General features: G+C 44.2%; 1 protein-coding gene across 1 annotated transcript in view; it reads left to right on the forward strand.

Annotated features, from left to right (window-relative positions):
* The window catches only part of mbtps1 (membrane-bound transcription factor peptidase, site 1), a 42,953-nt gene extending 18,348 nt beyond the window's left edge, over nt 1–24,605 (forward strand). The window contains exons 5-24 of the mRNA XM_039808474.1: nt 1,028–1,228; nt 1,425–1,535; nt 2,092–2,201; nt 2,833–2,949; nt 3,791–3,858; nt 5,657–5,759; nt 7,026–7,177; nt 8,922–9,083; nt 10,661–10,805; nt 11,028–11,216; nt 12,157–12,329; nt 12,783–12,898; nt 14,710–14,866; nt 17,677–17,801; nt 17,930–18,007; nt 18,287–18,427; nt 18,670–18,801; nt 18,979–19,105; nt 23,021–23,151; nt 23,631–24,605. Of these exons, the coding sequence (XP_039664408.1) occupies nt 1,028–1,228; nt 1,425–1,535; nt 2,092–2,201; nt 2,833–2,949; nt 3,791–3,858; nt 5,657–5,759; nt 7,026–7,177; nt 8,922–9,083; nt 10,661–10,805; nt 11,028–11,216; nt 12,157–12,329; nt 12,783–12,898; nt 14,710–14,866; nt 17,677–17,801; nt 17,930–18,007; nt 18,287–18,427; nt 18,670–18,801; nt 18,979–19,105; nt 23,021–23,151; nt 23,631–23,845 (2,753 nt within the window). The 3' untranslated portion in view covers nt 23,846–24,605. The remainder of the gene's footprint in view (nt 1–1,027; nt 1,229–1,424; nt 1,536–2,091; nt 2,202–2,832; nt 2,950–3,790; nt 3,859–5,656; nt 5,760–7,025; nt 7,178–8,921; nt 9,084–10,660; nt 10,806–11,027; nt 11,217–12,156; nt 12,330–12,782; nt 12,899–14,709; nt 14,867–17,676; nt 17,802–17,929; nt 18,008–18,286; nt 18,428–18,669; nt 18,802–18,978; nt 19,106–23,020; nt 23,152–23,630) is intronic.

Raw genomic sequence — 24,605 nt, forward strand, 5'->3', positions numbered from 1 at the left:
TGCTGATTGAGAGGAATAATTCTTTTTTTTTGTGAATGTGAAGTTTGTGAATCGATTCTGAATGCATGAGAGCGCATGAGCGCATGCCAGAAATAAGCACCAGCTTTACATTACCTTTGTTGAATTCATTCAGTACAAGCCGTTATTGAATGGCACGTCTAAGGCTGTAGTGTTGAGACTTTTGAGTGTTGTAATTAGTGGAGAGTATTTGGATTGAAGAACAAAATAGAAACCGAAAAAAAAGAGTGATGTCTTGAAGCAATGAGTGGTTGAAGAGTTGTCTTTACTCAGCCTCCTAGGAGTGTAGATGGCTCTAGATAAGACTTGAACCTGCTTACAGAGTGGAATACCTGAGAAAGGTAAGTCCACGTTCACTGGGTTTGTGTTGCATGAGTCAATTTGTGAGTCCATGATGCAGCTACCTAGGGAAGTAAATTAATTAGTGGGAAAGATACGAGAGAAGACCTCAGACCTGCATTTCACTCCTACTTTAAAAAAATAAAAAACTCCCTGCAGGGCTCTGCTGCTCTTTGCTAATGACCTCGTGATAATTTTTTTTTTCTGTGATTCAAATTGTGTTGAAAGACTAGAATGGGGCTCGCATGATCAGACTCACATCCCAGCTAAAATATGGAAGGAGGGAGAGAGACATAAGGAAGGGAAAGAAAGTAAGAGGGAGAAACGGAGGATCAGAACATGATTAAGTTAACCGGAGGATCGCAGGAACAGGGCATCTAATTATTCCTCCTAAGTAAAAAAATATTTAAGTCTGAACAGAAAAATACGTCTATGACGTCTAAACTACATCTATTATGTGAGACAGGTGCATCGGCGGGAGACAAGTAGGTCAAACGTTGCAAAGAAATATTTTGAATCTAGAATCTATTATCCAAACATTGCCAACCTAAAGTCTAAAATCCCAAACCTCTACTGTAGTCACATGGACATGGTATGTGGAAGTTTTTTTATTTATTTTTTATTTTACCTTTGCTATTCTAACACAGTTGGTTTTGTTCTGTCTCTGTAGCACCCGAACCTGCTGCACCCTGCAACGCCACCCGCCAGTCGTGGCAGTCATCCCGCCCTTTCCGACGAACCAGCCTGTCCCTAGGCTCGGGCTTCTGGCACGCCACCGGTCGCCACTCCAGCCGGCGTCTGCTGAGGGCCATCCCCCGCCACGTTGCGCAGATCCTGCAGGCAGACGTACTCTGGCAGATGGGCCACACTGGTTAGACCTCGCACCTTTTGATCTAGCCTCTGATAGAGAGCCAGCGTAGAGGGGAGGGGGATAAACATGTGCCTCAGAACGCTGCTGTGATCAAACCCGTAATGAGGGATTGCTTTTAATGAAGGAATGCGCATGACAGAACTGAGAGACATCTTTATTTGTGGTTATTGATTTAACCTCTCTCCTGTATGTGCAGGTTCTGGTGTGAAGGTGGCAGTGTTTGATACAGGCCTGAGCGAGAAGCACCCCCACTTTAAGAACGTAAAGGAAAGGACCAACTGGACCAATGAAAAGACACTGGATGACGGTGAGGAGGAGAAACCCAGTGATGATCATGTTGATGGCTGATGCCTAGCAATCTAAATGTTGAGGACAGCCATGTTCATTATTTTATTGATGGTGTTTTTGGTGCTACATTATCGGGATGTACTGTATATGTTGTGTATTTGAGGGTGGTGGGAGCCCAAAAGGAACCAGACTTTGTGTGTGTGTGTGTGTTTTTTTTTTTGTGTGTGTGTGTGTGTGTGTGTGTGTGTGTGTGTGTGTGTGTGTGTGTGTGTGTGTGTGTGTGTGTGTGTGTGTGTGTGTGTGTGTGTGTGTGTGTGTGTGTGTGAGATAAAGATGGTTGGATGATGATTAATCAGTCACTCTTTTCGGCCGGCTCTCCATTACCCTCTGCCCGGTGCTTAGCGCCGCCCAAGACGATTGTGATTGGTTTAAAGAAATTCCAATAAACCAGAGCACGTTTTTCTCCCAACCCCGGAATGCTGTGTGGACTAGCCAGACCCTCCTTCGCTGCGCTGTGGAAGAAGGTCTGGCAAAGCGAGATTAGATGATGATCCCTTTCTTGTCCTGTGTTTCAGGTCTGGGCCACGGTACATTCGTAGCCGGAGTAATAGCCAGTATGAGGGAGTGTCAAGGCTTTGCCCCCGACTCGGAGCTGCACATCTTCAGAGTGTTCACCAACAACCAGGTACGTACATGCCCTCAACATACCGTATTGTAGTACAGTATTGTATAACCGAAAGCGAAAAGAAATACATATGCCAGAGAAGATGATGATTTGCGTTTTTGGTGATTTAAAGGACTAGTTAAATATTTTTTTTTTTAGTATGGATTAAAAAACATGGTATGACATGTTAATTAGTGAGCTTTAGAGCTGCTGGTAGGCAGACTTTTAACCTTCAGCAGCTTCCCCCGGTTTCTGTTCTTTATGCTAAGCTAAGCTCACCGGTTGCTAGTGGCATCTTCATGTTTAATGGGCAGACAGAGTGGTTTCAATCTTCTCATCTAACTCATCAAGAAAACACATAAATAATATATAAATGTATTTCCCAAAATGTCGAGCTGTTCCTTTAAATAATGTTGTCAGGCAGCGTTAGTTATTACTAGTACAATTCATGATTCACTGTTCTATTCAAAGTGATGTGAATTCCAACTTCTACGTTGTATGTCAAGACTGTGGTTTATTTAATTAAGTGTTAAATGCTCCAGTGCCGCTTCATGCACAGTAGTGATAGTGTCTGATCCAGCAATAAAAGAACCAGAATCGATGATACTATAGTATGCGATGAGTATGTCACGTGTCTCTCCTCACCTCCCAGGTATCGTACACCTCGTGGTTCCTCGATGCTTTCAACTACGCCATCCTGAAGAAGATTGATGTTCTCAATCTCAGCATCGGGGGGCCTGACTTCATGGACCACCCCTTTGTTGATAAGGTAAAAGACACTAGTTCTGGATGGGACGGGTAATGTTGTCAGAAAGAGATACACTCAGGAAGGCTACAGTCCCATCATGGTAGCATTTGGCCAGCTTTGACTGGTATTTAACCAGATGAGAACTGATAGCAGGTGCAGGGTTTTTCCTGCATAGAGGAATTTTTATTAGCGCTACCGGACTCTCCCGGTGAGCTATTGAAATATTGATATTACTTTTTTTTGAAACAGTTTTGTAAATTAGGGTTTCATTTACTGAAGCGTGATATACATTTTTGTTTGGCAAATTGTCAGAAATAACCGGTAAATGCACAGATTTCTGTCAAATAAGTTAACACAGACTCATTGCCTTTACTGTACGCGGTGCGCTCATGCTAACTGTTGTGCGTAGCCCTAACCAAAACCCTGAGATGTTTGTCTAGGCATAGAAATAGTTATCAAACCACCGTCGCTCCCTCTAAGTTACACCCATTTCATACAGTGTTAATAAGCTGGAAAATTAACTGTCTGCGCAAACGGGTCAAACCAGGTGAGTAGCATGGCAACGATTGAACTCAGCTCTGGAACATGTGCACTTTACAAGTTGACAGCCCAAAGGCGTTTGCCCATTCACAGGGCCTTTTGTGAATCACGTAACTTAACGACAGGACCATGGATCAGCATATTGTTAAGATTTAAGTGTAGCGTGTGAATGAAGCAGTCAGTTGTGACAACAAGACCCACTTGTACGACGTTCTCTACGTGACCTTAGTGCAGTCCTAGTAAAGAAAAATCAAAAGTACAAATTTAGTGCATCGTATTGGGAAAATTCCATTTCCTTTCCATTTTCTTGTTTGATTGACAGGTGTGGGAGCTCACTGCCAACAGAGTGATCATGGTCTCTGCTATTGGCAACGACGGACCTCTGTATGGGTATGCTAATCACTTTCACTTCTAAGCATGGTGTTCCGACGTGCACTCTAATGATCACCGCTGATAGACGGCCTTTTGTACACATGGCATTTGTACATAAAGAACTTTTGAGCGAACGCTTAATCCTAAAATATTGTGAGCTGTAATCATCTCACTTCTGTTTTCCTTTGTACTTTCATACTTAGTAAGCCCTGCAGAAACCCTTTTCAGTGAATACTGTAATGTTAGTTTGTAATACCACCACAGAAACAAGTTTGCAGCTCCTGTTGACATTAGTTTTCTTCAACACAAGTGAAGCACACATCTCTGAATAGTTCAAGTGAGACTGCAACTTTTGACAGAAGAAAAAAAAAAGAAGGTTGAATTCACAAGTAATAAAGACACACCCATCCTTGCTCAATTCAATTCAGCCAGGAGCTTTGCTGCTGCATTCTTAACTTGGTCCTGTATGACCAGTAGCTTATTGTGGCAAAAGTTGGCACACTTAACAAGAAGTATTTCTGTATAACACAAATCACGCAGTCAGTTCATTGTCTTTTCCACTTATGCTACTTTGACAATAGCCTATTTAAGTTAAATGTTTTTGTAGTAGCACTATACCACAATTGTCACTTGTAGCCACAGTGGCTGCTGTTCAGCAAAAGTTACATAGTTTCCACTTACACACACACACACAACACACTAATATACTGTGGGGGAGCCCTGCAGTTCAAAGTTCAGACTGATTCAACTTTTGGACCAACGCAACCCAACGTCACGCTGCGGTGGCCAATCATGTTACTAGCAATTTGAGGCGTGTGAGAGTCAGTACAGTAAACGGTAAAACATCGCTGCCTCTATCGCTGCCACAAGAAAGTTTCAAAACCCTGTGAGAGTAAAAAAACAGAACACAAGCATGCAGCAAATGGATATTTTCCTCATTAAATATTAAATATTCTTTGTGTGGGAGAATCTCTCTGTTGTTGAATGACATCCTTGTTTATTTGCATACAATGTTGACTTTCCCTCCACCATTGAGACCGCTTTTTAGAGCTGAAGATCTTTGCCCGAACCCGACGGGACCTGAGGGGTTCAGTCTTAATTTCTATTATTTTACACGGGCTCGGGCCGGGCTCGGGCTTGCGCTTCGGGTTGCATGGTAAATGAGCGATCCGCTGATGCGTTTCGATTAGCGTGAAAATGGATCATGAGGAGGTGAAACAGAGGCTGGTCTCTGGAGGACTTAGCCTGTTTCTTTGTTCCAACTTCCAAGTGGCCTATAGTCATGAATAAATGATGTTAAAACATGTATAAATGACTCATTTTTTACGAAAGACAAAGGAGCTGTGTGCGTGCGGCGCGGTCTCTTTTTTTTCTTTCTCTCCCTTTTCCGCCGAGTAGTGCGTGTCCCCGCTCGCGGTGTGAAGCGCGTGTCCACGCTATTCTCCGACACTCTAATGACTGTTGATAGACGGCCTTTTGTACAGTCGGGCTGTAAACGGGTTTGGGCTTTTAAAAAGCTGTCAATCAAAATGTACTTGTGGGGCTCGGGCCTTTTCGGGCCGATTACAGCTCTACCGCTTTTAGTATCCAAATGAGTCCCCTGGCCATCTGGGTTTTATGACCATGCTAAACATCTGCTTACTCTTCCTTGACCTTTAAAATACCATTAAAAGTACATTATAGGAGAGAGACTTTTTTTTTTTTTCTGAATTACCATATTGTTGTGCTGAGATGGAACGTGGATTCATTGAAGTCCTGTAAACAAATTAAATGTTAAAAGTTTCTCTCTCTCTGTCTCGCTCTCTCTCGCTCTCAGTACCCTGAACAACCCAGCCGACCAGATGGATGTGATCGGGGTCGGAGGCATCGACTTTGAGGACAACATCGCTAGGTTTTCCTCCAGAGGCATGACAACCTGGGTGAGTTCCTCCAGGAACACACACTCCCTCGCAGACATAGAAGTTCAGTTTTAGAGCAGACATCTACCCTCTGCTTTATAAGCTGGTCGACCATAACGTAAACTCCTGATCTCTCATCCATATCCCATCAGCCACACACACACACACACACACACACACACTCTTTATCATTTGGCAGACATCTGCTTTGGGATCTGATTAGGACTTTCTTGGATCCAGTCTGTCTCTCTGCCCCCTCAACCACTGTCAGCCAGCCATGAAGAGGCCAGAAGGAGAAGGCAGCACCCACTCACCCACTCTCCAACATGTTATGTGCAAATATTTCAAAATGCTGCCTTTTTAAATGCCTTTTTTTTTTTCTCACCCTCTACTTTCTACTCAGTCCCTTCCTTTTTGTCTCTGCCTTTTGTGTTTTTTTGGCATTGAGTGTGTGGTAGAGTATATCTACCACTCAATTACATCACATATACAGTCAACACCCGATGTCTGCAGGATGATTTTCAACCGTATTGGAGCTTTGGGAGAGTTGTAGAGTGGCTTTAAATTGCCTCTCTGACCAGTGTGTGACTTCATGGTGTAGGTGCAATAACATGAACTGAGACATGCGTTTTAGAGTGTGAATAAGGGCTATTTTAAATTTGTAATTGTGTGTGTAAGCGTGTATTAGGGGGTACAGCATTTCAGTTAAAAATTAAGGCACGATACACTCTAAATCACGTGTGAAACTCGAGGCCCGCGGGCCAAATTTTGATCCGGTCTGCATATCAATTTAGGTTCATAAATGTTTTTGGCCCACTTCTTTTGGTCGCTTTTCTATTATTTTTTTTTTTTTTTTTAATCATTTTTGCTGATGCTTTTGGCGCTTTTTTTCCAACATTTCTGCCACTTTTTCTGATGCTTGTTGGTGCGTTTTCTGACATTTTTCCCAATGTTTTTGACACTTTTTTCTTTGATGGCTAAGGTACTTATTTTGGGACTATATGAGACATGCAATTATAGAGTAAAATATGTTTGTATGAAGTTTTGATGAAATAAAAGCATGTCAATAAAATAAACATGTCTGGCCCTTGATGTGATTCTTATTTTCCAGTGTGGCCCTTAGGGAAGTTAACTTTGACACCCCTGATCTAAACGGATCAACTGCAGTTATGTTTGGCAGCCTCCTGTGCTGCTTTAGAAACCTTTTAAAGTCACTTTGAACTCCTTTTCAGTCTTCAGTCTCCGTCTGTATCTCACGATCTGTGTCTGTCTCCCATCTCTGTGCAGGAGCTGCCGGGGGGCTACGGCCGGGTGAAGCCTGACATCGTCACCTACGGTTCTGGCGTTCGTGGATCAGGGTTGAAGGAGGGGTGTCGCTCTCTGTCTGGCACCAGCGTGGCCTCTCCCGTGGTGGCTGGTGCCGTGACTCTCCTGGTCAGGTCAGTATCATAAACTGGGCTACGTTGTCATTAAGTGACTGGAGTTTGATCTTTTTATGCTTGCTACAAAGGAGTCTTAATTCGTTGAAATTTTATTAAGGTATTGTTCAATTGTGCGTTCATCTGTCGAGGTTTCTGACTGCTAAAAGGAAGCTTTTTCCTCGCCGCTGTCGCACCACATTCTTGCTCTTGGGGGGGAATTGTTAAAGTGCTCATATTATGCTCATTTTCAGGTTCATAATTGTATTTAGAGGTTGTACCATAATAGGTTTAAAAACACTATATTTTTGTTGTTACTGCACATTGCTGCAGCTCCTCTTTTCACCCTGTGTGTTGAGCTCTCTGTTTTAGCTACAGAGTGAGGCATCTCACTTCTGTTCCATCTTTGTTGGGAGTCGCACACGCGCAGTAGCTAGGTCAGCACTACTAGCTAGTCAGTTGCAGAGTATAAGGGGGTGCCACGCTAGCAGCTAGGCGAGCATTATAACGTGGGTTACAAAGTGACGCACGTTCGTCACGGAAGAAAAGGCTGGACTACAATAGAGCTGTTTGGAGCAGTTTGTGAACAGTGTTTTCTCTGGAAGATGGTAAGTCCCTTTGGGGTGGACTTTGGGCTTTTTCACTAAACCTATAATGGGCACAAAAAGATAAATAACACAACAAAGTAAAGGCAAAAAGCATAATATGAGCACTTTAAGCCCGGTTTATGGCAGCTGCGGTGTTCCTGGCGCGAGGTGCACGAGCCATGAAATTTCGTCACCACGGCTGTCGTTTCCAGTCGTGTCGAAGGCTTCGCGTGGTCATGCACCTCTGAATTTTTGTAACTTCTGCGCTTTCAGTTCAACAGGGTCGGCTACAAACATGTTTATGATTCTTCCCCTGTACCGACCACAGGGAGTCAAACAGCCTTAAATATGTGGTCAGAGAGAGACACCACACTGGAAAAGAAGAAATATTTTGCTGGAGAGCGTGGAAAAACATGAGATCGTTTTATCAAAGCTAAAAGAAAAAAAAAATCGGCTACAGTTTGCAGAGAGGGGTCTGGCGAATAATTGGTACACCCAGCTCTCTACAGTCTTGTGATGGTTCTAAAGATTTAAAAGGTAAACAGTTCAACTGTAAAGCAGCCACAATGTACAGTATATGTTTTATTATTCTGGCAATCTAATCATGAAAACATGTCTCTTTTAGCAGGAGAGTCACTGGAAACTGCTGAGTAGTTTTAGATGAAGTCTGGAGCTCTCTTAGGCTGAATTGATGACACTCCAAGTGAGAGTGTCCAAGTGAGGGCTGTTGAAGCTGACCTGTAGAGGCGTTTGGAGGACAGAGAATACATGTAGCTGTTTTAAAGCTCGAAGTGGTGTAATTATACCTCTGTGCTGTAATCCTGAACATGAGCAGCCAGTGAAATGTGTCCCAGAGGAAGGAGGTGTCACTGTCATTTAATGTCGGGTATTATCCTCACTCTGTCAATATATGTACCTCCCTTAAACGTGAAAGCCCTCCTGTTGCCTAGCTGTAGCTAAGCCGATTTTGTGAGCTCATGTTGCTGGGTTAAACATCGTACCACCCTTGTTGACAACAGGCGCCTTTCCCCATCTCCCAGGAGAATGGCACACGCAGGCAAACCAGCCCGTCCCTCTTCTTTTCCCCCAGCACTGTTCTGAATGAAACACTGTTGGAATCTGACACCAGCAGACTCACAGATACACACTGACCCAGCCTGTCCTCCTCTGTCCTCCAGCACCGTCCTGAACAGGGAGTTGGTGAACCCAGCCTCCATGAAACAGGCTCTGATCGCCTCGGCCCGTAGGCTGCCAGGGGTCAACATGTTCGAGCAGGGCCACGGGAAGCTAGACCTGATCAGAGCCTACCAGATCCTCAACAGTTACAAACCTCAGGCCAGGTAGGTGTTTCAGTTTCAGTGCACGCAAATCCTAAAGGCACACCGATGGAACAGGCGTCTCCAGGCGCTAGTTCCTGGATTCAGAAACTGGTGTACACATAAAGAGAGGCAATGTCTGTTCTCCGCTACATGGATCTAACAGTGGATGCGTTTACATGCAGTTTAAAAAAAATTATTGTATTCGGGTTAAAGGTAGGTAGTATTGCGAAGATCCAGGACTTAGCCAAAGACATTACTCAGTCCCTCCCCCCTTTCCGCTAATGCCCAAAATGGTCTCCTAAGCCCCTCCCCCCACAAGGGGGAGAACGAATGCATGTCCATGGGCAGTGATTGACACGCAGTTAGACACCTTAATTGGTGCATCTGAACAGGGAGCTGTCGCACTACAGACTGAAGGTGGTGCCAGAGGAGCCGGATTTTTTTTAAGTTACCTGCTTCATGTAGTTCTACTCGAACATAGGGTCGGTTTCAGCAAATATGAGAGAAAGTTAGTTTTATAAGTCTTAACCTACTGCACCTTTTAAGGCAATACCCCGATTTCTCAAATTCCATGTAAACACCTTGCCCTGGTTAAAATCAGAGTTCTCATAACCCGGTTAAAGGACCTAGAGAACTCCTTCCGTAACCGGGGTATTCCTTCATGTATACACCTTAACCGTGGTATGATCGGGTTAAGCGCTTGCACATGTTTCAACTGCCCCTCCCCACCATAGACATGCCATAGACATACTCCCCACTCCGCTAGAGTGGCTTTCTCCCTGTGCTGCCACAGCCTTGTCTCTTGGGAGATATAGGATGGGCTCAAACTGGCAGAATCCTCCAGAGTCCTCTACTGAAAACCTGCCTCTTAAGTATCAATACCCCCCCAGCATACAGGCTTGGAACGTGGCTCTGAAAAGTTCCGCCTCCTTTTATGAAGGACAGCAGCTATAGTCAGTTTTGACTCCCAAAGGTTATAACAAAAATCTTCAGAGTATGTACTCTCCAAAAGAAAACAGGACTCCGTATTATTAATATTGTTGAACCGGTCGACCTCAATGGGCAGATGTCCTTAATTTTAGCTTTGACAAGATATTTTCAAATTGCTTTTCCTCAAAACCCATATTTCTATGTACACACACATTCACATATTGATTGTATAATTGATCAGTACTGCAGTGCTGATTTGTAGGAAGCCACATACATCGTGTTGATCAGGTTTTGCTCAAGTATGCATGAATTTTGTCTTAGGATTTAAGATTATTATTATTATTATCTTGGTTCTTTTAAGGGAGAGTTATACATGTCGGTTTGTCAAACATGCCGTCTCTTTTTTTACATTAACAAACTTGAAATAAATGGAATATTTATTAAAATATTTGCAATCATTTGTTTCAATCCAGAAATTTGGTTAGGGTTACAGTGACCAAAACACACTGGTGAAATCATGCTATGTGCTTTACAGTTTTTCCCCACAATTGTTTGAGTCACTGTCCTCTTGTGTAACCTTGCTTCTGTAGGTCTGAAAGCACATTATAGGTTACACATATAGTACGTATAGTAATGCAGTATCCTTTCCCGTCCTTGTCTCCTGCCAGTCTTTCTCCCAGCTACATCGACCTGACAGAGTGTCCGTACATGTGGCCGTACTGCTCCCAGCCCATCTACTATGGAGGAATGCCCACTATCGTCAACGTGACCATTCTCAACGGCATGGGTGTCACTGGCAGGATTGTCGACAAGGTGCACACACAAAAAAACACATATCAGTAGAAATCCTTTTTTTCAGTCTCTATTAAGTCCGATGCCACGCCACAAAAAACACACACTTTTCTACATACTACCCCAAGTTCTGTAAGAAGACATGTGAATGGCCTGAGCTGGTTTTTGCGCCATAATGAACTCCAGAGTTGTTGAAACCATCTTCCCTGTAAGCCTTCTGAATGAAGCTCTCTCCCGCCTCAGCCCATCTGGCAGCCCTACCTCCCCCAGAACGGCGACCACATCGATGTGGCCGTCTCTTACTCTCCCGTGCTGTGGCCGTGGGCCGGCTACCTGGCTGTGTCCATCTCCGTGGCCAAGAAAGCGGCGTCGTGGGAAGGGGTCGCTCAGGGCCATGTGATGGTCACAGTGGCGTCGCCTGCAGAGAATGATGTGAGTCTTCTAAGCACCTTTAACCTTTACCGAACCTTTTTGTCTCGCGTACCCTCACATCCCTGTCAGATGAGCTAAAATGCCCCTTCCTCTACACGTGTCATGTTCCAACTTCACTGAAACAGATTTTTAGTGACACCACATAGTATTTCAAGTGGATATGTACAATGCTTTTTTTTCCTACAATTGAATTGTCAATGTTTAGGTTGGTTTTCTTAAGTTTGCATTGTTCATAAATCACTTTTGTTTATCTGGTTAAACCATTTATCCATACTTTTATAGCTAACTATTTTCCCTGCATGCTCAATGGCAACATCTGGCTTTAATCCGGGTTTCCGCAGGGTCGTAAAAAGTCAAAATTTTCTAAATAAAACTTTTAGGTCTTTAAAAAGTCTTAACTTCATTGAAGATTTGTGTTCTAGGTCTTAAATAATTTTAAAGTGGTTGAAATGTTCTCATTTAAATGCTCCTGCAGCGCTTTACAATTATATTTATATTATATTATTTTTTCACTCCGTGATGTTGTAGTTCTTTCTTTCCCTACTCCAGATATAATTCTCTGCATTACGACTATAAATGAGACCAAACATGCAGCTTATATTGCAGCTAAGTGCAAGTCTGCACGACTCTCTTTCGGAATGGATTTTATTCTTTAACCATGGGGACTTGCAAGTTTAGTTTCCGGACTCTGACACTTTTTTATGTTGTGATCAACAGTAGGTCTTAAATTTAATTTGGAATGGTCTTAAAAAGTCTTAAATTTTTGTTTATTTTGCTTTTAAACACAAATATGTGCATTTTGTGTTTTGATTAATCAAAATTTATTTTTCCTTTTTTTTTTTTTTAAACTTATTACTAGAGCTGTTCTGCATTCCCTGCATGAGAAATACTCCTCTTCAGTTATAACCCACTGATCTTCTTGACCTTTGACCCCTTGCAGTCAGAGGCAGGTGGTGAGCTGACCTCCACAGTCAAACTGCCCATCAAGGTGAAGATCGTGCCCACCCCTCCGCGCAGTAAGAGGGTGCTGTGGGACCAGTACCACAACCTGCGCTACCCGCCCGGCTACTTTCCCCGGGACAACCTCCGCATGAAAAACGACCCACTGGACTGGTGCGTGTGTGTCGATGTTTACCTGATGTCTGTAGCCTTTGTCGCCACACCCATCTTGTCTCCCATCTCGGATTTGGTTGCTTTTTGTTTTATTGTTTGATCTTTGTTTTAATTCTCTGAACAGATAATAATAATAATTTTAATAATAATAATGCATTTTATTTATATAGCACTTTTTGCAACACTCAAAAACACTTTACAGAGTTTTTAAAAGGACATACACATAGTTCAAAAATTCACACAGTAAACAAACATTTAAACCAGCTCTCAAAAGGTGAGTTTTGACATGTGATTTGAACATGCACGGATTGGTGCAGGATGTATTTGGGGAGAGAGTTCCGGAGGGAGGGGGGCAGCTATATAGAAGGCTCTGTTGCCCCAGGTCCAAACGTTACATGCTTTGGCCTTCATCAACTGAAATGTGAAATGTTATTGCTTATTTAATGTTTCCAGGAATGGAGACCACATCCACACTAACTTCCGGGACATGTACCAGCACCTGAGGAGTATGGGATACTTTGTCGAGGTGCTCGGAGCGCCCATCACCTGCTTCGATGCCAGCCAGTATGGTAAGAGCACAGCATTCGAAGATCCCCCCCCCACACCTTTAAGACGACTACCACAGCTCCCGGCCTCTTAATGAAGCCTTTTCCTCAGAGTGCGGTTTGCTTATGGTTGAGCAAAAGATAGTCTCGCTTTGCCAGACCTTCCTCTACAGCGCTGTGGAGGAGGGTCTGGCTAGTCCACACAGCATTCCGTGACGCTCTGGTTTATTGGCATTTCTTTAAACCAATCACAAATCGGCTTGGGCGGCGCTAAACGTTGGACGGAGCCACGGTGCCGCTGCAATAGCCTCGGGAAGGAACTTGTTTTAGTGGAACATGTGTACGTTCAAAAGGTTGTTTTAGTCGAGCAACAGAAAACTCAGATTTACCCTTTAGAGATCTGAGGAGCTGTTCACCATAGTCTTCATAAATCGACTGGAGTTTAAAATTCCATTGGATATAGACTAAGCAAAAGATCACTAGCTAAGGCTGCGTTCAGACAGCGATCCAGTGATTTGCCGCAGGGTTGTGCTACGGGGCGGGGGCAGTGTCAATGAAACGGCCCATTTGTGTGACGTCCTTTACGGAGAAAGAAAAGAGACGAGCGAGACAGATCGACGCAAACATTCAGCTGTTCCACAAACTCCTGGGCAGTTCAGTGCTTGTGTGGTGTTTTTAAAACTTTCCTGTGGCAGCGATAGAGGCAGGGATGTTTCCCGTTTACTGTACGGGACTCTCACACCGCCTCAAAACCAAGTCTCATCGCTGGTTACGTGACTGTCCACCGCAGCGTGACGTGGCGTTGCGTTTCTCCAAAAGTTGAGTCTGTCTCAACTTTTCGCCGCAGACCCGTGGCGTTTTTCTTTAGTGTCCTCACCTGCGACAAACCCCACCGCAAATCAAAATGAACGGAAAGACCTGCGTTTTTGTAGCACCTAGGGCTAGGGCTGAGTACCGAATTCAATACTTTTTAGGCACCGACCAAATTGCGTCCTTAGTATCGAGTATCGAAAGATGCCTCGTCATTCAATACCCAATTTCAATACCTAAGGAGTAAATCTCATCAGTGTCAGTGAGCCAATAAGCATGCAGCATGCTTCTACCAAGATCTTATGTTTGTAATTGGCTGTCTAACGTTACACGGCAGGCAGGAAAAACTCTACGTTACACAGAGAAGGTAATAAGAGAGAGTTCACGTAGTAGGAGCTGAAAAATAATACGATTTGTGCTGTAATGTGTAATGTTGTGATTTCTTTTTGGTTTCTAAAATTGGTATCGAAAAAGGTATCGTTCAGGAACCGGTATCAAAGTCATGGTATTGGTATCTGTACCGGTATCAAATATTTTGGAACGGTACCGAATTCAATACCTTTTAGGCACTGACCGAATCGCCTCTAAAGTATCGGGGTTTGAAAAAATTGGTATTCATTACCCTATTTCAATACCTAAGGAGTAAATCTCATCAGCGTCAGTGATCCAATAAGAATGCAACAGGCGTCTACCAAGATCTAATAATGCTGCTGATTGGTTGTCTAACATTACACGTCGTAGAGACACGCAGGAAAAAACTCTACGTTACGCACAGACGGGACTCGCGTACCCACGTAGTAGAAGGTGAAACAAAAGTCCTGTAATATTGTAATTTATTTTTGTTTTATAAAATTGGTATCGGAAAAAGTATCGTTTAGGAACCGGTACCAAAGTCATGATATCGTTATACGGAACCGGTATCGAAACTCTTTGAACGATACCCAGCCCTAGCCGCACCGTCTCACGGCCTACGCAAGCTGTGTGAATGCTAACTGACGGGTTGGTTTGCTGTTGTGTCTCTGCAGGCACGTTGCTGATGGTGGACAGCGAGGAGGAGTATTTCCCTGAAGAGATCACCAAGCTGAGGAGAGACATCGACAACGGCCTGTCGCTCATTATCTTCAGTGACTGGTACAACACCTCGGTCATGAGGAAGGTCAAGTTCTATGACGAAAACACCAGGTATTCAACTGTCTTGACACTTTCCTACTGCCGATTATTGATATCATAGGAATAACACTGGCTAATGTTAAAGACCATTAAAAACCTTAATTTCTTTGGTCTTACTATAAGAGATGGGGTCCTACATAAAATAAAATTTCTGTATGTGTTTTGCTTTTCTCCCTGGTTTTTATCGGTGTTTTAAGCCCCCAACGTCTCCTTCCAGGCAGCGCTGCCTGGAAGGCACTAGGATTAGGCAATGGTTAGGTGCCTTGGAAGTCAACGGTCACAGCGCTGCCTTGAAGTCGATTAGGCTATGGTTAGGGTTAAGGTTAGGGTTAGGTGCATTGAAGTAAACAGTCGCAGCGCTGCCTGGAAGGAGACGTTGGGGGCTTAAAACACCATTGAGCGTTTGAAGTGGCCAGACGACTCAGTGGTAAAAAGATGACCCGCGTACTTTTTACCACAATCACAATTTATCAATATTTGCAGCCACATCTGACGTTGTGGTGGTGTTTTCTCATGTTGCTCGTACTGTCGAAATCTAATCAAACCACAGCCACACAGTCCTGATGAGTTATAATAATAAAAGAATAGTTAAGTGTCACAAACGTTAAATGTTTTGAAGAAATATTCAGATTTCCAACCGAGTTGTTAGAGAAACTAATCAAAGTCCACATGTGCAATTCAAAGAATCGTCATCATAGCCAGATACTGACGGTATCAAAACAGCATCTACTACAGTAGGGTATTCCCTTGTATCAGTATATAACACGCAGCTAACGCCTATTACAAAAACTATGAACAAATAACGTATCAAATGCATTTTGATGCATTTTCTTGACATGATATGGTGACTAATAATGAAGGAAATACAGCATCAATTGAATTTTAGTCTTTTGGAGTGACCAGTTCTAATGTCTAATCTGTCTAATTTCTTTTGGAAAACGTTTGAGCCACAAAATACTTTATACAACTTTTTTCATATATGGAGTAGTACTCCCCAAGACCTGTAAACAGACTTTGATGTGAAGTGTCAAATCGGCAGATTTCCCCATTATTAGCACTCTAAAACTAAGATAATGTGCTTCATAATGACAGTGTTGTTGTGGCTCTGTCACATTTGACTAACAATAGTCTACATCCACGATGTTCCACTTCCAGGATTGCTTTGTTGCCGCCGGAAATTCCACAGGATGTCCTCCTTTCGGCCAGATGTCCCGTTACCTTCCGCTTTCTTTGTGTTGTAATTTTAAACTCTGGATTTATGAGGATTTATGAGGACTATTGCTAACTGCTCCTCAGATCTCTTCAGGGTAAATCCAGACAGCTAGCTAGACTATCTGTCCAATCTGAGTTTTCTGTTGCACGACTAAAACTACTTTTGAACGTACACGTTCCACCAAAACAAGTTCCTTCCTGAGGCTATTTTGCAGTGGCACCGTGGCTCCGTCTGGCGCTTAACACTGCCCATGAGGATTGTGATTGGTTTAAATAAATCCCAATAAACCAGAGCACGTTTTTCTCCCATCCCGGAATGCTGTGTGGACTAGCCAGACCCTCCTCCGCAACGCTATGGAGGAAGGTCTGGCTATGACTAGACTAGACTGACCCACCTTCTGTCATCACACAGTGATTCCGATCCTGATTGGTGGACAGACACCGACTGAGCCTCACCCACTTCAAAGCAGCGAGATGAGCGCAGATAAAAACACAAAATACAGTCTCATGAAATAACCAAAACCATCGTAGCTTTGGCAGAAAATAATTAAAAGAAAGAAAATAAATGGCTGATGTAGTATGCTTATGGCGCAAATATGCACCGACTCATACGGTTGACGATTCGAAATAAATCCTCAAAATATATTTGTAGACAGGAATTCTTCACATCACTGCAGATCATGTTTAAGAAGTATAAAAGCGTTCTCCCTCTGCTCCAAAAAAATTGCAGCCTCAGCAATTCAGGACAAATTCAATAAGTAGGAGCGCTTCTTAGATTCAGTGGGTTTTCTATAGAACGAGTTGTAGGAACTGGAACTGTATTATTGTGCATCAATGCTCTGAAGTCCTCTCTGACTGCGATTGGTGCCTGTATCTGTTTCTCTAAAATGATCTGTGGCCTCTTCTTCCATAATGAGACAGTTCAGCGATAAACAACTATTGCCTCAGAAGCTCCTGCCTCACCAGCAGCTTCATCATCTTCTAATGATAGCTCCCTTGCTGCAGTGTTGGACACTATTTATGCCTCCTCGCTCTGTAATAGATGTAATATATCACAACTTCTCAGTCTCACATCAGAGCTCCTCATGCAGAGCTAGAAATTACTCATGGCTCCTCGCTGCTCCATTCATATCCCACCCAAGCTGTTGCACAATATCCACAGGATTAAAAGTCTTAAATTCAGTTAAATATAGACTGTACGGCTTCGAAATATTATGCTGAGAAATTTAGTTGAATGGCGCTGGTTCCTTTCAGATTTATTCATTCACTGCTGCCTGTTCTGAACAAATCAACACTGATACACAAAACTACAAGGAACACAGCGTTTTTACTTCATAAATATAAAAAAAAAAGTCCTTATTGTTCTCTTAGCCATTTTTATCCCGTTGTAACCTGCAGTTATTTTGAGCCAGGTTGTGTTGGATTTCATGCTGATTTATTTCTGTGAAAACACTGTTTTCACGTGGCAGATGTCAAATTGAAAGTAATGCTTAGTTCTGTCTTCTAATTTGCAATAGTGTATCATTCCCTGCTTGTTATTGTATGTAGATTTACATTTGTCTTGCCCATATGAATGGTTGTAGAGATGGTTTCCTTGATGTGACCCGCAGGCAGTGGTGGATGCCAGACACAGGGGGCGCTAACGTACCAGCTCTGAACGACCTGATCTCCGTGTGGGGGATGGCGTTCAGTGATGGGCTGTACGAGGGAGACTTCACGTTGGCTGATCATGACAGTAAGACACACTCGCCTTCTCACTCACACTCACTCCCGTTTCTGATGGCATTTCCTCTGGTCACCATTCCTGTTTTATTCAGAGTTTTTCTTTTTAGAAAATGAGGATATATTCACTCTCTTTCTCAGTGTACTATGCCTCAGGCTGCAGCATCGCCCGTTTCCCAGAAGATGGAATAGTGATTGCTAAGAATCTAAAGGACCAAGGTACCAGCACCCCTCTTAAAGTATTGATCAGAGTTTAGTGTAGCACAGTGCTGGCCAGCAGCCATGCAGACTGGCAGGCAACTTTTTAATGTGTCTTTAGTTCATATATAACACCATTTTGTGTGTGTGTGTGTGTGTGTGTGTGTGTGTGTGTGTGTGTGTGTGTGTGTGTGTGTGTGTGTGTGTGTGTGTGTGTGTGTGTGTGTGTGTGTGTGTGTGTGTGTGTGTGTGTGTGTGTGTGTGTGTGTGTGTGTGTGTGTGTGTGTGTGTGTTACACAGGTCTGGAGGTGTTAAAGCAGGAGACAGCAGTGGTGGAGGGAGTTCCCATCCTCGGACTATACCAAACACCGTCTGACGGGGGAGGTCGCATCGCTCTGTACGGTGATTCTAACTGTATAGACGACAGCCACAGACAGAAAGGTAACCTCACCCCGGGGGTGGTGGGTGTGTGTGTGTGTGTGTGTGTGGGAAGAATTAATGTGCACACACATCTATCTATCTATGTGTGCGTGTGTGTGTGTGTATATGTGTGTGTGTGTGCTTTTTCTCTTTTTACTCACAACAAAGGGCACAGCTGAGCTGAATAATGTATAGCCTACTTTTTGTCGATCGCCAGTGGTGAAATTACAATATAATAATATTTGTTGTTTGTGATTTCTCAGACTGTTTCTGGATGCTAGACGCTCTCCTTCAGTACACTTCGTACAGTATGACCCCTCCCAGCCTCAGCCACTCCCACAGCAGGGTGGCACCACCCACAGGCACCGAGCGCCCACTGCCACAGAGACTGGAAGGTGAGGGAAGGAAATGACACCATAACATCAACCGACATGTCAATGTTGTTTTTTTAGCATCTGAGATATTGTATATGTCTCTCTCTTTGTTGTTGTGTCTTTGTGCAAATCAGCTTGTGAACCCTACCTTTTTTTTATTATTATTATTATTCAAATATTTTCCCTCCATTCGTCCAGGCAACCATCTTTACCGCTACTCCAAAGTTCTGGAGCCCCACCTGGGAGACCCTAAGCCCCGCCCACTACCAGCCTGCCCCCACCTGTCATGGGCAAAGCCACAGCCGCTCAATGAGACAGCACCCAGGTAGGTCTGATGAAACACTAATGCCCCTCTCACACCGAGGGCTCTACCAGCTTTGAACCAGGGTGGATTTTGTGTTTGAAAGGGTTAGCCCGCATTAACCGACTAGCCTTTGGGACCCAGGTCGAGAGGTGGGTCAGATTTCACTGTGAATGACACACGACCAGAGGACGGGACAAATTATGTGATTGGTTGGAAATGGGGCGCACAGTCATGACACAATTGGCACAGGTCGCCGCAACTCTTTGAAGAACAAAAGAGACAACATAGATTTTGTCTCCGTGTGCCTTAGAACGTAACCGCTATGAAACGATAAGAAAATGTGTTTGTCTTATTCATCTCGCGCTCTCTAGCTTAACGTCTTTTTTTTTTTATTTATTTTTATTTTTTATTTTTTTTATAAATGAGTCAGGAAGCAGACCGCAAAGCCTAGCTTTACTTTTACTGTTATCAAGCAAAGAGAAATGTTCTCCCCTCCTCCTGAAATGGTCATAAATCCATACTAGAGTAGCCTACTTCCTTGTTTTACTGCTGCATCTGCAATTATTCTAATGCAGAGGAGTAGAATTAAACTAGGAGCGTCTGTCTCCACAAAATCACCTTTTGAGTATTTGATGGTCTTTTATTTGTGCTTTAGAATGTAACCGCTGTGAAACATTTCGAAAACACCATTTAATTTCTCTCATTCACAGCCCATTGACCAGTCTTCCTTTTTCCTCCGGTTTCTGGTGAGGATATTTGAATGTCTGTATGTGGTGCTTGGTTTGACCATGGCAGCTCTCTCTGCTAACTTCCCAGATGTTAGTGGCCGGTTAGCTCAGTTCGTAGAGCAGGCACACACATGCAGAGGTTTATTCCTCGACGCAGCAGGTCCAGGGTTCGAGTCTGACCTGAGACGATTTCCTGCATGTCTTTCTCCCCTCTCTATCTCTCCCCCCTTTTGTAGCTGTCCTATCCATTAAAGGCCCAACAAATTAATCTAAAAAAAAAAAGTTATACTTCTCAACATTATTATATTGAGTCGGTCTTGTATGTGCACTCTGCCTCAGTGGTCAACATTTTAGTTACTTTCAGTCACGGCACTACATAGAGGAAGAGGCATGACTCCCAGTAGGTGGGCAACACATTTCAGTGCCGCATTACTTTGACTCAGTCTCTTGGTTCTAACATGGAATTAGTTTTTTTCTGGCACAGCAACGCTCTTCTTAAGCCCAGTTCAGACCAAAGACGAGACGAAACTGTTTTAGAACGTCGCAGACAAACGTTTCAGCGGTCTGAACTGGCCCGTCTCAGCTCGACTCAAACCAGCCGATGGTGTCGCTGCGACTCAGCTGGTCAAGTCTCCAGCGGCTGGTTTTACAACGTAAGGCCGGCTACACACTGCCTGCGTGGCGTGAGCGTGGTGTTTCTGTTGCGTGTTGGACTCTGACCTGCGGCCCTTTGCTGCATGTCATTCCCCCCTCTGTCTCCCCTTTTATGTCTTCAGCTGTCCTGTGAAAATAAAGGCCTAAAAATGCCCCAAAAAAAGAAAAACATGTTTTTGCAGATTCATCACTAGAAATGTAACTGTAGCAAACATCTCCCTATCACTAACTTTATCCACATTCATATTTAGACGCAACAAGTGATATATTAAGCTTCAAAAAGCCTGGAAGTCTGAAGTTGGGACGGAAGTACAAAGAGTCGTTGATATGGAGATGAGACACCATCTCGTTGCATTAGTGCGAACTGGTAGATTTTAGAACACTGCAGACCGGCTCGTCGCAAGTAGCTGCAAGTTTCAACTCGTCTTGTCGCAAATCTTTGGTCTGAACTGGGCTTTAAGGCGCTGACACACCAAGCCGATAATCGTCCGTCGGACAGTCTGGCGAGGTCAGTGACTCGAGTCTTGTTCGGTGTGTTCCGTGCCGTCGTCCTTCCGAGGGGCCGTTGGCCTTCATTTTGGCCGATTTGACATGTTGAATCGGCGGGGTGGGCACTGCTGGCAGTAGGACTCAAATATACCATCTGATTGGTAGAGTGCTAACCCGGAAACGGGGAGCAGAATGAGTGTGACTAGAGTCTCTCAAAATCTGACGAAAATCTTTTAAACTGACCTTTGTCAATCTGAAATGAAGACAGATTCAGCAACTGCACGGCCTATTTCTCGCTTAAAATGTTTTCAGAAACCCGTTTCGGTGAACTATTTTAGTACAATATGAGATCGTATTCTGAACATGCCGCCATGACCGTCTGTCTTTGAATTTCCGGAGAAACCAGACCCACGTGACACGTTCGTCCAATCAGCTGCCGTTTTTTTTTATTTTTGGGCGACAATACAGATTAGCGCCGCCTGCTGTTATGGAGACGTATTACGTCTCGTCGCTTTAGTGTGTTCCGAGGCAGTTTTTTGACCAACTCGGGGAGACTGATCAGCCCAACTGCCTTTTCTGCCGAGGGTCGGCCGTCTTGACGGTGTTTGTCTGCAGCTTTAAACTCCAGACGTGAACATACTGCAACTCGAGGTGTTATCAGTAGCTAAGATCCCTGGTAGAGGTGCAACTCGTGCATTATTTCTTACACCGCCTCATCTTTTCTGTCTCACGATAATCTGCTTTACACACACTGCCACTGGTCTTTCTGCCAGCACATACTGCCAGGAAACGAGAGGCCAAAGTCCCTTTTTGACAGCAGTTTTCCTTTTTTCCATCCCGTCAACAGAGCTAATCAAAGTAAAAGCAAATCAGTCTCATGAAGTAAAGCTTAAATTTGGCGACAGATTAAACGCATGCGCTAGGGATGTTAGTGATTAACTGTTGAACCATCAATTAGGATCCAGTTAAACCACAGTTAAAAGTTCAGTTAAAAACAATATTATTGAAACAAAACCAAAAAAGTTATTATTTATATATTATTAAAAAACTTTTTTTTTGCATCCATCCATCCATCTTCGTCCGCTTATCCGGTATCAGGTCGCGGGGGGAGCAGCTCCAGCAGGGGACCCCAAACTTCCCTTTCCCGAGCCACATTAACCAGCTCCGACTGGGGGATCCCGAGGCGTTCCCAGGTCAGGTTGGAGATATAATCCCTCCACCTAGTCCTGGGTCTTCCCCGAGGCCTCCTCCCAGCTGGACGTGCCTGGAACACCTCCCTAGGGAGGCGCCCAGGGGGCATCCTTACCAGATGCCCGAACCACCTCAACTGGCTCCTTTCGGCGCGATGGAGCAGCAGCTCTACTCCGAGCTCCTCACGGATGACTGAGCTTCTCACCCTATCTCTAAGGGAGACGCCAGCCACCCTCCTGAGGAAACCCATTTCGACCGCTTGGACCCTGCACTTTTTTTGCATGATAAAAGAAAAAAAAGGATTTACAATCTATTTCTAAACTGCTAGTTACCTTGCTAGTGCTAACTTTGCACTAGCAAGCTGCGTTTTGAGCTGCACTTTTTTCGGCCGCAAGTTCGTGGCTCCCTGCTGGTGACACATGCCACTATGTTGATTAAGGACTGGCGGGTTCATTTGGCCGTCCTAGTATGCCAGGCAGACACACCGGCTGACAACCTCGCAGGTTGACGTGGTGGAGACAAGCTCGGGCTCCGGGGACTTGCGTCGGTTGTACGGACGTACATGCAAAGGGGTTCCTGGCAAGTGGCTGTGCATGTGTCTACGCCAATGCACGCGGCTGCCCGACCGCGGAACACGGAAAGTATGTCCAAGCCTCTGGGACGGGTGATCTGGGACTCTGTTGTTCGCTTGTCGGTAAACCGTTAATGATCGGTTAATGAGGATTGGTGATCGCTCTGGGGGAAAAAAAAATATATATAAATTGGCATCCCTAGCATGCACACATTTCATTGTATACATTAAAATCTGTCTCAGCCTCTCTCTCTCTCTCTCTCTCTTTCTTGTTGTTTGTGTCTCTCCCTGCTGTGCTCTCAGTAACCTGTGGAAGCACCAGAAGCTTCTCTCAGTGGATCTGGACAAAGTGGCTCTGCCCAACGTGAGGGCTTACCGTCCCCAGGTCAGACCTCTGTCTCCTGGGGAGAGTGGAGCCTGGGACATCCCGGGAGGTAACACACAGTTCAGACCTATTACTTTAAGCAATCTGAATTTGGATTAGTTTTACAGCCTCATTTCCTTTTCTTTAAGAGTTTTGTGAACAGCAGTGGACTAGATTGTTTTAATTAATGTAACCGTAGCATAATCGTCATAATATACGACACGGAAAGGGGAAACGTGTCATTCATCAACTTTTCACCAGTGATTATCGAAGTGGCCGGTTATTATTTATGAGAGAATGTATAAAAGGACAATTTTAATATCCATTGAGCAGAAGGTTTCATTTTCCTCAAGTTAAATAGACAGAGATCTTTTTCTCATAGCAACAACATGACAAACTTGAAAATATCTTTAAAAATAGCATTTGTAGCAGTATGTGTTAATTAATTTAACAGGGTATTTAAATGAAAGGAGTGACTGCAGTGTGTAAGAATGAAGATGTTAAAGGCGGTTACTGACCCCACGTGACCTGTGACCTTATTCCCCTCAGGGATAATGCCCGGCCGCTACAACCAAGAGGTGGGCCAGACCATCCCAGTGTTTGCCTTCCTGGGAGCCATGGTCGTCCTGTCCTTCTTCGTGGTCCAGCTCACAAAGTCCAAGAGCAAGCCCAAGCGCAGGAAGCCCCGCATCAAACGGCCCACGTATCTCCAGCAGCAGCAGCAGCAGCAGCAGACGACGGCTGGGAGAACCCCCAGCGTTTGAATGGGACTGTAACTCCGAGCTGCTGCTGCTGGAGAGCTGGATTCGCCTCCCAAAAACTGAGACGCTGGTAAACGGACGGCTTGCGTTGAGTAGCAACAGTGGAGGTGTGGAATGACATGGAGTCTAATGAACTGTCGAGGCAGACGTCTGACTCTTTAAACTTCGAGACAGGGCCCGGAGGTGAACGTACTCCCGGGCGTCTCTCGGAAGCCGATGCAGTTTGTGTGCCTCTTGTCTGTTCGAGCCCCGTCCGCGGGCGATTGTTTGTGGACTACTGAACAGTATTAGACAATGTCACACACACGATATTAAAAAAAACATGTACACACAGTGTACACCTGGCCCTAAACATGCCTGTTGGAGACAGACATGTTGTCTACATTTCCCTGGCTCTTCTTTGACCAAACAGTTTTCTTTATGAATGAAATGTGTCTGACTTTTATATTTATTGAATTTGTTCGTGCCCTTAACACACATACTCAGAAGTACAAGAGATTCATGCGCTCTCACACACACACGCACACACACGCACACAACACAAGGACCATTGGATGATCAAGTTGTCTTCTCCTGTGTCACCACCCACTGTTTTCTAAGTCCTGCCCATATCTGTTTCAATTCACTGTCTTTTCATTGTTTTTATATTTTATATAATGAATGAACTCTGGCCAGGCGATCTCCTCCATGATCTCATGGTTAACAAAGTAGCATTGAAAGACTTGTTCAATTATATCTCATCAATTAAAAAGCATAATCAAAG

The sequence above is a fragment of the Perca fluviatilis genome, chromosome 8 (assembly GCF_010015445.1).
Source record: "Perca fluviatilis chromosome 8, GENO_Pfluv_1.0, whole genome shotgun sequence".
Taxonomy (NCBI): domain Eukaryota; kingdom Metazoa; phylum Chordata; class Actinopteri; order Perciformes; family Percidae; genus Perca; species Perca fluviatilis.